This window comes from Pholis gunnellus (genome assembly GCF_910591455.1).
Source record: "Pholis gunnellus genome assembly, chromosome: 9".
NCBI lineage: Eukaryota > Metazoa > Chordata > Actinopteri > Perciformes > Pholidae > Pholis > Pholis gunnellus.
Genome location: NC_136535.1, coordinates 6,110,193 through 6,124,257, shown reverse-complemented (window position 1 = coordinate 6,124,257; position 14,065 = coordinate 6,110,193). Strand labels below are relative to the sequence as shown.

Below are 14,065 nucleotides of genomic sequence, written 5' to 3'. Positions count from 1 at the left end.
AAAAAGCTAATGCCCTTCGCTTCCTGTCATCAACATGTTTACTTTAAAAAAAACAGAAATATTTCTAGATTTATTTTGCATCAATTTAAAGTCTGCACTCTCCCCCAAAATTGAGCAGGGCATGTTGTGGAAACTCTGGGGCCAGTGGGTTTGAACAACTCTGGCTGCACACTGCATGTAATGATTGAGCCAGCAGAGGGTCCAGCCGGTTAAAGGAAACACACACACACACACACACACACACACACACACACACACACATTACCAATTTCCCAAGAAAAGTGACTCATGGTGTAAACTGGCAGTCGTTAAATGATGCATTCATTTTCATTTACAAATCAGGAGCATTTTTAACGAGTCAAGCGGCTGTAATATGAATTATTGAACTATACAAATATTTAGTTTTCTTGCTGTTGAACTCTTCTTCAGCGGCTTACTTTGTCTATTTATTCGGCAAAGAAAACCGTAACGTCAACAGGAAGGACCGCCAAGTGAGCTCCAAGAGGGTCGTTAAAAGGGAGCGCTGGCACAGGGGGCCCAGGTGTGGCTGATGAGCCCAGGTGTTGCCATTTTTACTGATGAGCCTCTGCCACGCCCACCTCCAGTGTGGGTACTGGTGCCTGTGTCCGTGTGTGTGAGTGTGTGTGCCCTTTGATTCTCGTATACAAAGTTAACACTATGTCGCTGTCTGTCATTGTACCCCGGCTCTTCTGTCCTGCAGTTATTTTTAACACGGTGGCCGGAGGATGAAAGGAGAAGACGAGAGAGACGGAAAAAGAGGGATGACAGGGTGATGGGAGGGAGAGAGAGAGGTAGAGAGGTAGAGACAGAGAGAGAGAGGCGACTAACCCTGTGGATCAGGAGGAGGCAGATTAAGCTAAAGTCCCCTGCTTAAGACTTCAAACCCCTGCAGCCTCAACAGTTGTCCGCTCTCCTCCACTCTGTGTGTGTGTGTGTGTGTGTGTGCACGTACATCTCAAAGTGTGTGTGTGTGTGTGTGTGTGTGTGTGCATCGTTTAGCTTTGCATGTGTGGGATTGTAAGCACCTTTTTGTGAGGGAATTGTAAATTAGTCTTTCGACCTTGTGACCTGGAGGGAACGCGACACAACTTTTTTGGACGAGGACACGATTCGTCATCACCTCCGTGACGGCTCTGTGATGTATGGAGACAGAGGAAGAGAGGAAGGAAAGGAAGGAAGGAAAGATGGAGGAATTACAGTGTGATGAGAGTTGAAGAAAAGGGAAAGCAAAAAGAGAGAGAGAGAAGAGGCAAAGAGAGAGAGGAGTTTAAACTTTCAGGAAGCAGTTATATTGTAATATTGTATATTGTAATAATACTGATTTAAACTCGTGAAATTACTGCTTTTTAGCTCATGGCGGCCATATTTTAAAACTAGTCTGGTGAATAGGCTTTTAGAGAAAACTCTTGAGTGTTTACCAATAAAACTGAACCATTCATCATGTCGAGCGCCATCAATTATTCAACTAATTCATTTTGGTTGCTGTTTCATCGCACAAACGTCTTCACCGGTGAAACAATTCCAGCTTCTCTGTCAGCACTCCGGAGGTTTAATTATTATTTTATATTCTATTAGTATACAGAAAGGAGAAACGCGAGGGTGGGAGCGGGCTGGAGCTATGTGTTAATACGTCTGCGCCTCAAGGTTATACCCTGACAAACTACCGCAACATACCGTGTGTGTGTGTGTGTGTGTGTGTGTGTGTGCGTGCCGTCATGGTTAACAGTTTACTTGTTTCCTCATTTGTTAAATGAGATATTATTCTCTCCGATTTCCATGCTTCGGTGACCTCAGCACCCCGTTGGCTTATCACTACTACTTGTCTATGCAACACAGATACACACACACACACACAATACATATACACGCTTACAGATAAACAAAATGACATACATTGTTTGAAGAAACAAAGCAAACATTTGCTCCTTCTGCCTCGCTGTCTCTCAGCATAAAGGCCGTGAGGAAAAAAACAACAAGAGTATATATACTAGAATTAAAAAAATGTCTCCAACTGACAAATCCTGCCCGGTGTTGCCAACTCTTTTCCAACGGAAGTAGCCAGCAGCAGCAAAAGCTGCTAAATCTAGTGACAGCAGCCATTTTGACACGTCAGCATTGCGAGGAAAGCACAGTTGTGTTTAATAGCGTCCATTATGGCCCAGTTCCATCGAGGTGCGTCCGGCTGGCTCAAGGTGATGGCTAAATAGAATGGGACCTTAATTAATTGCATTAATTACACCTGTGTTTACCCTGCTATGACATGTTGAACATGCCTCTGTTAAAAAGTGTTTATAAGAGCACATCCTTCAGGAAGAATGAAATAATTGGACGGGCTTATCACCTTCCTGCGAGTGCAACAGATACCGTGTTCTTTATTTTCAATTATTGCGGTTGGGATGTGAAGAAAATCTGTTGTTGTTTTTCTCCCCCACTTTCTTTTTTATTTTTAAACAACAAAACCACATATCAGGAAATCAAAATACACAAATGGTCAAATTAAACATCAAAGATCCTTGACAAAGTAAAAAAATTTAATTAAATACAATAAATTAAAAAAGTTTTTTGAAGAAGATTACCAACCCTGGCATCAACATGTTAATTCAACATGCAACATTTTCAAACGTTGTCTTCACTTTGCCGCCTGTAGTTGCAACGGTTGCTTCGCAGCATGACGACAGTAAAGAAACACGTGACGGGGCAAAGTAGGCGAGTTGGAGGCCTTCTAAAACCGGTGTAGATCACAATCATTGTCTTGTGACAAAAGCTTTTCTTTTGCTTGTTAAGTCTTATTTTTGCTCAATGCAGTTGTCTTTTAGACAGAGGAGAGAGTGAGACAGGGAGGTAGAGACGTTTCATTTTTTTGTAGGAAACATCCAGTCAGAATTCCGCTGAGCCGGGTGGCGGAGCTAAATGGAGCCGTTAAGATGACGTCGAGGAATTATGAACAGTGGTATTAAAGCATGACGGTTTATAAGGCAAAAGAGACGGGTGCAAGGGTCTGAGTCTCAGTCTGCTGAGTGCAGAGGGGGAGGTCACGGAAGATGAGGAATTACACTTTATGTCTTGAACTTGAATTCGCTGCACGGCTGCGACTCGTTAAAGGTGGATTCGGGCTCCTGTTAAGTGATTTAGATCTGCTGCTGTTCCAAACCCAAGAACGTGGCAGGTGAGCCTCGTCAGGTCATAACGAGCACAGCCAGCCACGAGGGCCAGCTGGATGTTAACGAGCCGCGGGCCTTAAAGAAGCATCAGTCTGGGTTTCAGTGTGCCACTTTACTGTTGTTTCAGAGTTCGGTCCAGTAGAAATCACTGAATGTTGTTGGCCTTTCTGGTTATTGTCACCTCAAAGTATGAACTACTAGCATTTTTGACAGTTTTGGCATTCACAAACCGCCAGCGGTTAAACGCTTGAACTTTTTCCAAATTGCTCCCCGAATCCAATCGCCCCCGCTCTGCCGTCGGCATCGATTTGGACTTATCTGCTAAGCCGCCGTATACCTGCTGAAGTCGACACTTTACCGCTGGCCCACTCCTTCGCAGCGTTTGCCGTGAGTGTATTCATGAGCAGGAGATCGGCTTTGACCCTCGACCTAAACCCCCGGCAGCAACAGGACGTTCTCGTCAGCAGCTGGATGGACGCCAAACTCTCCTCTCCTCTCCTCTCCTCTGTGGAACAAGTTTCTCCCAACAGATAGAAAGCTCTTCAAGGGGAGGAAGAAATAAATAAAACAAAAAAAGATGAGAAAATGTAGAAAGAAAAAATAATTCACAAAACAGCGTTAAAGCAAGAAAAAAAAAACATGAAAGAGCCGTCACTCTGGAGCGATATCCCGAACGCTGCCAACTGTCACATAATCTTCTTCTGTGCAGCGGGCTATGCAGAAAGGTGCTGGGAGCAGAGGATTGTGGGTAGGTGGGAGGCTGGCTGGCTGGCTGGCTGAGTCGGCCATTAACAATGTCAGCTGAATAAAACCAGGGCGAAGATGATGATTTTCAGAATAAAATGCACTTCAGATTGTGTGTTTGTGTGGGAGTGGGTGTGTTTTGACCTTGTACCAAGAGGTTTATAAGCTTTTAGAATCTGCAAAATAATATTAGATAGAACGAGAGTGAAGCGACAATATGGAGGACTAAGAAAGCGGAGCAGGCGTAGGAGGAGGAAGAGGAGGAAGAAGAAGAGTGGAGGCAAACGGAGAAGCTCATTAGCAGAGAATCCGTTTGGATTTAAAGACGGCGGATCATTAGGGCCAGGAGGGATCAGACATCACTGTACACCACTGTTTATCCTCCCACCAACACTCTGTGTGTGTGTGTGTGTGTGTGTGTGTGTGTGTGTGTGTGTGTGTGTGTGTGTGAGAGAGAATGTTTCAGTGCAGAGGATGAAAGGGTTCATGGGTAAAAAAAATCTTTTCAGCTTCCTCCCTCGCCCTCTTTTTCTCTCTCCCTCGCCGCCTGTCACTTATTTCTTTTATCCCTCGTCTCCATTTGTACCCCCCGCCGCCCGCTCCTCTCCTTCGCCCCGGAAAAAAGCAACAACCTCCCTGAAAATATTGCCACTCGAAGGAGAAAGAATAATCGCGCTGGAAAATTCTCATACGTAAAAAAGCAGACCTCAGCCAGGGAGATCAAAACCTCTGTCAACCGTCGAAAAGCTCAAACGGCCGTCCTGCTGCAGGCCTACTCGCATCGTTTCTACACCTTCCTCCGCGGACGTGTTTTTTTTCTTTTCTCATAAACTATTTCCCAACTGCTGCGTTAAAACCAGTGTCCAATCCATGTTAAAGGGCTGGATTGATGATTTCAAATGGTGATGATTTGGCTGAACTTCTCTTTGAATGAAAAGCTTGCATTCACTATTAAAGGGTTTGGTTTGCACATTTCTCCCCATGTGATGTTGGAGTACATGTGCTTAGTGATTTCTAGTATTGAGGCGACTTGTTTAGCACTCTGCTCCGCTCATTAATCTGCGCGGGACGGCAGATTGTGGCCGAGTCTCTGACAGCAGCGGGTGCGGGCGTTGGTGCGGGCCTCGGAGGCAACAACTCGAATCAATAGGAACGGACGACAAACTGCCACTCGTTCGAGAAGAGCAAATGAATGAACAGAGGCGGGAAATTGCACCTGTTAGTCCCGCAGATACGCTGTCGCCTCGCAAACAAACACTCACATGGGAAGGATAATTCTCTAATATTCGACGTGGGCGTTTGACGGCGTCCTCTGGTTTTTGAAGTCTCCCGTATCGTCGGCTCCCTCCTGCACGCCTCTTGCTCGGTTTTCCTATTTCTATGCAAATTCATCTTCCGCCTCGCGGTTGCACAGAGCGAGCCGTGGAATGCGGCGTGGTAATGAACCACTGGCTGCATCGGGGCTGCCGCGCCGCGCAGATGTAGTTCAGCTCCAAACTGCAGCAAACAGGGAGAGGGAGGACAAAGGAGAGGGTGAGACAGGGAGGGAATTGGATTGGCCTTCCCACATTTTTTTCTTCTTTTGTAAGTTGAATTGATCCGTCTCTCTTTGGATTTTTCATCGCTTCTTTTATTTCTCTCTGCGTGGAAAAACCGAAAACAAAGAAAAACAGTCCTCCTCTCTCTCAGTTCATTGAATCGATCACCCTCTCTCTCTCTCTCCGTCTCTTTCATTCTATCGTCTTCTTTTCTTCATCAAGGCCACGTCTTCTATTTTGTTTGTATCCCTTCAGCTCCCTCCTGTTTCTGCAGCCCACACTCCCATCTCCTCTGCTCCCGATGTGAATATTCGACGTTCAGACAGCAGCTACAGCAGCGGCGGTTCAGCTCCGAGAGTGGGATCGATTCTAAAGAGGAGAGAGCGTGGCACTCGTGCACGCACCCACGTTTGTTTGCGATGGCGGCTAACGCGCTGCAGAAGTCGCTAACATCTCCTGCAGGTGCCCCTGTTTGTGAATAAGCACGTTTGCAGAAAACAGTTCCTGTCGTTTTTGTTTGCACCGAAGCGCAAAGCAACAGAAGTTGAGTCTCACACTTTTCTCTCGTGCGTTTCCATTCAAAGCGATGCTGCCATGGTGTATGTGGAGCTCGGTGATGCGTCACCCACTGCTCACGTCAACGGTGCCTTGGTTCTTGGTCCTCTGCTCCTCCAGACATCAGATGGGGGAAATATATAGACGTTTAGTTTCACTTCATCTTTCAACGGGCAAAACTGCAGTCTCTTGAGTCTGTGCTAATCTTTTCACACGTTTGTTCAGCTAATTCGGCTTCACTCAAAATGATGTCAACACGTTTTGGAGTGTCAGGATGCAATGCACGGAAAAGTGTGCACCATTACAACAATATTTAGTATTTTGTATACATGTATGGTTTTTCTTTTACTCTCTTTAGACAGCTGCGGAACACTTAAACATGTCATAAGCAATTCATTGATTCTTTGTTTTTCTATATACAAGCACTGTGCTGTGTATCAATGTTCCAACATGAATAAAAGCATCATGTCCTACATATGATGTTATATACGATGAACAATAGTATAAAAAACAATAATACATCATTCGTACACGCAAGTATGTGAAACGAAATGTACTGCGCTGTTTTTGGAGAGAGTGTGTGTGTGTGTGTGTGTGTGTGTGTGTGTGTGTGTGTGTGTGTGTGTGTGTGTGTGTGTGTGTGTGTGTGTGTGTGTGTGTGTGTGTGTGTGTCATCGCCTCACTCCCTTTCACTACCCTTTGAATGCTGGAGCCGTGTTTCCATGGCAACACTGACCCCTGGGAGTCAATGTTATTTTTTTTTTTCACACAAGTAGCCTCTTTAGAATTCCTCTCTCTCTCTCTCTCTCTCATCCATCCTTCTCTCTCATCCTTCCCTCCCTCCCTCTATCTCTTACTCATCCATCCTTCCCTCCCACTCTATGTACCTCTCTCTACCTCTTCATCACCTGCTCTCTCACCAACATGCACATCATCTCTTTCGCTCCATTATGTACCAAAGATACTAGTTATGTGTTCAGGTAGTAGAAAACACTGCGCACTCCATAATGTTGTATGTCTAACTCAGATTTTCTCCTTCAGAACATCGTCACACACACACACACACACACACACACACACACACACACACACACACACACACACACCGACAAACTCTTTCCCTCTCTGTATTCAAACATGGTTCAGTCTCTCTCTCTCTCTGCGTCTTTTCTTTCACTCTTTTTTGTCTCCCGTCCTTCTGGAGGACACCTCTTGAAAAGCAGTTCCTGACAAAGTCCCTTTCAGCGCCGACCTTGCCTTTAATGTCTGCTCTTGTGCTTAACAACGTGTGCACCGTTTCACCGTGTTCTGCGCGACAACGAGGAGATTTCTCACGACCAATTACCCACCGCACGATTCTTGTTCATTCAAGATGGATTGTTGTCATGCATGTTTAATTTGGAACATCACTGGTGTGACATTTGGTTCTTTTTCTTTTTCAGGCTGGTCTCATCCAGCATTCGTAGCTATACTTACGGGGAAAAAGCACAATAATTCGTAGATATGCCCCAAAAAATGTAATCATGAACGAGGAAGTATAAAGACTGGTTGGGGGGAGTGGATGGGTCCAACAAACCGCAAACAGCGATCTGTCAGTTGGGAGACTGCTGTTCACTCGCCATGTAAAACGAGAATTCAATTTGATTTATTTGTTACGTAACTTGCGTTCTTAAGTAATGGCACTTCCGTAGTTATTTTATCCCAAACCACCATTTTTTCCTAAACCAAACTACGTCTTTTGTTGCCTAATCCTAAATATTTACCGATCTTCTCCGAAACCTAACGAAGTATTTTACGATCTTTTTCTGAACCTAACCAAGTAGTTTAGTTGCCTAAAACTAACTGTTTTTTCCTGTGAAGACGGAAGTTTATTTGTAAAAGAACGTATGCATGTTTTGAGCGGAAACTAACATTTGTTGCTTTACTTTCTTAGGAAAACGCACGAACAATCATACGAACCACTGTATAAGGATACATTGCTTTTTTTGTCCCTCTCTGTTAAATATACGTAGTGTAGACAACATTAGAGAAAAGCTCTCTGCAACACTGACTCTCTGCTCCTTCTACATCTTCCCTTCCTTTAGTTGATGTAAATATCCGATTAATAAAGGAACACATCTTTTGCTTGTATCTCTCTGTTCAGGTAATTCCATGTGTTGCACAGAGGCTGGCTTATATTTTGAACTATTGCTGGATTATAATAAAACATAAAACAATAAAGCAATAACCACATTTTTTTTCTTTCTCCTTTTCTCCGACCTCCCCGTCCCTCCCACCAGGCCAAGCTGATCGTCCCCAACAGTACGGCGGGGCTGATCATCGGCAAAGGTGGTGCAACAGTCAAAGCGGTGATGGAGCAGTCCGGGGCGTGGGTCCAGCTATCCCAAAAGCCAGAGGGCATCAACCTGCAGGAGCGCGTGGTCACCATCAGCGGGGAGCCGGAGCAGAACCGCAAAGCCGTAGAGATCATTGTCCAGAAGATCCAGGAGGACCCACAGAGCTCCTCCTGCCTCAACATCTCCTACTCCAACATCACAGGGCCCGTCGCCAACTCCAACCCCACCGGCTCCCCGTACGCCAACTCGACAGAGGTTATGCCATCTGCGGCAGCCGCTGCGGCAGCCACGGCTTCCTCTCTGCTCGGCCAGGCCAGCCTGGCTGGGGTGGGGGCCTTCCCGACCACTATGTCCAGCTTCTCAGGCAACGACCTGCTGACCATCACCTCCGCCCTCAACACCCTGGCCAGCTACGGCTACAACACCAACTCCCTGGGCCTGGGGCTGAATCCCGCTGCAGCCTCGGGGGTGTTAGCAGCTGTAGCGGCTAATGCTAACCCGGCAGCAGCTGCTGCGGCTAATTTGTTAGCATCCTACGCCAGCGATGCATCCGGCGGCGTAGGTCACCCAGCCGGTCTCGGAGGCTTTACCCTGGGATCCCTGGCTGCCGCTACAGGGGCCACCAATGGCTACTTAAGCGCTGCGTCGCCCCTGGTGGCGTCATCTCTAATGGCCACCGAGAAGCTAGTAGAAGGAGCAAAGGAAGTGGTCGAGATCGCCGTGCCAGAAAACCTGGTAGGAGCCATCCTAGGGAAAGGAGGGAAGACGCTAGTGGAGTACCAGGAGTTGACCGGCGCCAGGATCCAGATCTCCAAGAAAGGCGAGTTCATCCCTGGAACTCGGAACAGGAAGGTGACCATCACGGGTTCCCAGCCCGCCACGCAGGCTGCACAGTACCTGATCAGCCAGCGAATCACCTACGAGCAGGGGGTACGTGCCACCAACCCACAGAAGTTGGGCTAAACCTGACAGCCAATGAGAAATGAGGAGGAAAAGAGGAAAAAAAAAGAGTGGGGGCTTGGGGGAGGAGTATAAAAAGAAGTGAGAGTGAGAACGGAAAAAAAGGAGAGGAGAGCAAGAATGTCAGAAGGAATCGTCCGCGCTGTTTTCTTCTGCGTGTTTTCAGTATTCTCTATTAAAAAAAATTTTACGCGAAGCAAAAATGTGCTGAGAAGACGAGGAGGGAGAGGAGTTATCACGCTGAAAAACCAAGAAAAAAATTGTGTAACATGTAAATAAGGTTTTATTACTTAACGTCTTGACCTTTCGGGATTTTTTATTGTTTTGTTTCATTGTTTTATTGTTTGGTTTCGTAAATTAAGCTGTCTGTTTGTTTGTTTGTGTATTGTGTGGACAAAGCTGAATGCCATGTAGACAGGCCGACTGCCTGAGAGGCTACAGGAAGCGGGGGGAGGGAGGGAAGGGCACGGGTGCAGATAGGTGGGGGGGGGGGGTGCATTTAAAGGGTACAACCCTTCACCCCCGCACCCCCAACCGTAAATCCCTTATGGAAACAACCCTTACCCCTCCCTCCCCCTGCAGCCCACACCCGTCCCCCTCCTGTCGGGTTTTTGTTTTCCTTCGAGTTTTGATTTGCCCCTTGCCCCGCCCCCTCTCTCACTACTTGCCCACCCCTCCAATCCCCACCCCCACCATCCCTTTTACAAGGGTTTATAATGAGCAAGACTGCAAACTTAAGCCTGGTGTGTAAGGGGAGAAACGTCCTCAAAATCCCCCCCGACCCCTCTTATTTGCCTCCCCCCGACGATGATCTCACCTCCCCCTCCTGCCCTCTCTTACTTGTAGATGAAGGAAGGGGCGAAGTGAAATCGGGGAAGGGTGTGGGACGGAGGGGCGAGAATCAGCTGGACGTTCCTTCATTTGCACACCACCCCCTGTGCACCCTGTGATGTATCCAACAAGCAGTGCAGCGCGGTGGGGGCATTACAGCACGTAGCCCCCTCCCCCCCCCCCCACACACACACACACACATACACACACACCTTTTAATTAAGCAGCCCTAGCAGCCCTAGTGTTTGAGATAGAATGCCGAGGTGCACGCTGATGACCTCACGTAGTGCGAAACCGACGAGAGTGATACTGTGCAAGCTGCGGCAAACATGCGGGATCCACAGCATTTCTTTGCAGTCTGCTGTGATAATTCTGTTAACGAGATTGTCATGATTTATTAGGAATCATCGCCATCGTCATTATTTATTAATGAGTTCACCCATAAAAAAGTTGTTTTTTCCTTTTCTTTTTTTTTTTTTTATCTGTGAATTCAGGTTGACATGAATGTAAATGAGACTTTTTGATTTGAATCTTTTGTTTTAATTTAAGTCGATTGAAGATGAATAGTAATGTTACATAGTGTAATATATGTCTTATTTAAGTCCAGTAAGCCACCCCAGGCATTAATATCACTACAGTGAAGGATTACCTTATACATACATATCTATATAGATATATGTATATCTAAATAGATATGTATATATCTATATATATATAGATATCTGTGTATATATATAGATATAGATATCCAGTCAAAGAGCAGAACAGGGAACGCACACACACATGCACTGAAACAAAACACAACGATGCCATATTTGGTGCTAGTAAAGGGAATTCACCATATCTTATGATGCAGACTGCAGTACGACCTCTAGATTAGCAATAGAATACCTGTAAACCACACACACCACAGGCTGCAGTGCAGCGTCTACATTCACGGGTATATTAACCCTGAAACACCTTGGTCATCACACTTGGCGATCCCCGCTCGTACTCCGAAACACCGCTGCTGTGTCCGAATCTGTAGGCAAAATGTCCTATTACAGTTTTGCCGCAAATGAGACTCAGACGAGCTGCTCAGCCTGTGGTCTTCCATTAAAACAATTTAGATAAACCCAAAACCACAGAATAGAGCAAGCAAGAGCACTTAAGACTCACAACGTACTGCTACTACTGAGAAAAATGCAAACATTGAGAAAGAGGAAACACTGAAACACGACATTGTTCGTGTGGGGTCCACTGCTACGTCTGCAAGCCTCACGAGTAGATTTTGCTATTTTAGCACAGCGTGCATATCAGTAAAAGAGATAAATAGCCTCACTGGTCTTCGCCCTTATCAAACAACCGTCCGACTGCCGACGAGGCAAAAGGGCAGACATGAGAGATTTTCAACACACGTCCAGGGAGTTGAGCTCGTTTCCGCCTCTGGCAAACTGCAGGTCACCCACAGCAACAGGTGTACTGCCCACTGTAGACCCAGGAGGCTGTCTTTTCTTTGATTGTTTGACTTTTTTTTTTGTGTCGTGTTATTATTTGATTTTTTTACAATCGGAGTACACTGAATTTTTGTCTTAATGCACTGTGAAGCAAGGGAGCGGTTCTCTCTGCCCACGAGGTCAGGGATGTGTGCTGTATAGACGGCATCGCGATCGGATGTATTTTTTTGTGTGGCATGGGGGGGGAAAAAACAAAACACATATATGAAATATATGTAGAATGCATATGAAGAACTTCACCAGAAAATGTACGTCATATCTGAATACTGAAAGAGACTAGGTCGATGAAGAGGATATCAATCAATTGAGTTGACGAGTCGAGATCTAATAGATTCCACTCACACCTGTTGTTTCAGAAAATACTTTTTGTTATCAGAGGGCAGGATGTTGGGGGGAGTGTTAGGAGTCCAGCAGCAGATTAAAGGGACTGGAAGAAATTATATAAAACTCACTTTTCTATCGCAGCTGTGTCTTTTTCATAAACAGTTGGAATTGGTAATGCACTGTACATCCCAACGGGCGAATCCCTGGACACGTGTTTAAGTGTGACGGAATGTAAAAATGACAAGTAATGAGGATGGGGTGCATTTGATTTATTGACCTAAACAGCCCCGGTGAGGGGAGGGAACTCCTCTTAAGATTAAGAAAAAAAACTCTTTCGAAACCAATCCGACCCAAAGTCCTCCACTGTGCTATCGAATGTGTCACTCTCTGTTGGAGCGCCAGTGAAGGTTTATCTCCGCAGCTTGGTAAGGAGGCTTCTTTACTCCCATCTAACACCATCCACACTCTCCTCACCCTCCCCTCCCTCTCACCCGTCCCCCCCCAGTCCTCAAGCGCACTCCCATCCCGACACCCCCTCTACCTCCTACCACATCGCTCCATGGGTGACTATGTCTGGTGTGACGATCAAATGCATGTCTGCTGCTTGCCCTGACGAGAAAAAGAAAAAAACGCTACCGATCGCGTTTCTCTTCTCTTTGCCTCCTCGGGGGATGGGGGGGGGGGGGGGGGGGGGGGGGGGGGGGGGGGGGACCACCACACCTGCAGAGGAAGTCGTAGTCGAGGCCGGCAGGGCTCAGTGCACAAACGCTCCTATCTGTAGTTCAGATCAGTGCGTGAAGGAATACCTTTGCCGCACACACATAGAAACATACACATATCGTGAGGGAATACTTTGTCATTGGCGGGGTTTGACTGGATTTATATTTGATATTTTGTCGACGAAAAACCTCATAAGACCATAGGCAGATAGTAGTTGTATTAGATGTAGTGTGCTTTTGTTTCGCTGTAGAACTGCACTGTGCTGGAAGCAGTTTGTTTGGCGCATGCTACGTCAGGTTTGAGCAGGTAGACTACATGCTTGATTTATCAGATATCAAGCACAAATGGCAAGATTGTACTTTTTTTAAAGGATTTGCTGCTTTTATCCGTCTGATATCATTGTAAATTGAATATGTTTTGGTTTGGGACTGTTCAGACGAAACCTGGAGTTCGTAGACTGTTCTGAGAACTTGTGATTTTTCACAATTTTCTGACATTTAATAGACTGAACAAATTTTCAGTCCAGCTAAATTTATATTTTGAGGATTAATTAAAGATGATTCCGCCATTCGAACGTTATGACCAGAGCATGAAAGTACTTTGGATACAGCACAGTGCATTCACAGTGGGAAAACTGCATTGGAATTTCTGATAGGTGTCACTTGAGTTGATTAGTACTGGATGTGTTTCTTCTTCATCTCATTAATCAAACATTAGAATGATCATTTTCGGTTTGTCTTTTAAACAGCGGCCAATCTCTTTAGTCGTCTCGATGTTAGGGGACGGAGATCAAATGTGATCGAGTACTGGAAGCAATACACTTAGTGGCATGTTGTCCTGTCCTCTGTCTGCCATTGGAGCTTTGGATTTAGACGTTAAATAGGTTTACACAAGTAATTTTCTTTTTTTTTTTATTTGTGGGAAAATGCTGCTATTTAATAATTACTGATGTTGAAAACATATCGAAATCTGTCATTTAGCTGGAGAGGCTAGTCGCAAGCGGCAGTGTAATACAAGCTCTGTTATAAGCTGACGATAAGTTAATAATCGTGTAATTCTAACCTGAACAAGTTAAACCTGTGCCAAACTAGGTCTTTACAGAGTGTAAATGTGTCGATTTAAATCACATTAGACTAGAGGAGACATACTTTTATATTAAGAAAATGTGAAAAGTGCCAAATGAACCATATTTATGATTTACACAGGGAGGGAGTCGTCCACGTGACAGTTTTTAAGAGTCAGTATAGGAGTTTGTTTAAGCCCTCTCAGTTCCTGCCACAAGATGAGGGACCGCCATGTTAGCAAAAGTGTTCAGCCAGTCCTCCAGGAACTCCATTTCCCAGGATGCAACAGCACTGCGACTCTGTGGCTAGACAAAT

At 45.6% G+C, this 14,065-nt stretch overlaps 1 protein-coding gene across 1 annotated transcript in view; it reads left to right on the top strand.

Moving 5' to 3' along the window:
• LOC306701246 (RNA-binding protein Nova-1-like) overlaps positions 1–9,520 on the top strand; it is a 46,259-nt gene extending 36,739 nt beyond the window's left edge. Inside the window, exon 3 of the mRNA XM_079166504.1 lies at positions 8,299–9,520. Coding sequence (XP_079022630.1) covers positions 8,299–9,318 — 1,020 coding nt within the window. The 3' untranslated portion in view covers positions 9,319–9,520. The remainder of the gene's footprint in view (positions 1–8,298) is intronic.
• Positions 9,521–14,065: the final 4,545 nt, after the last annotated feature.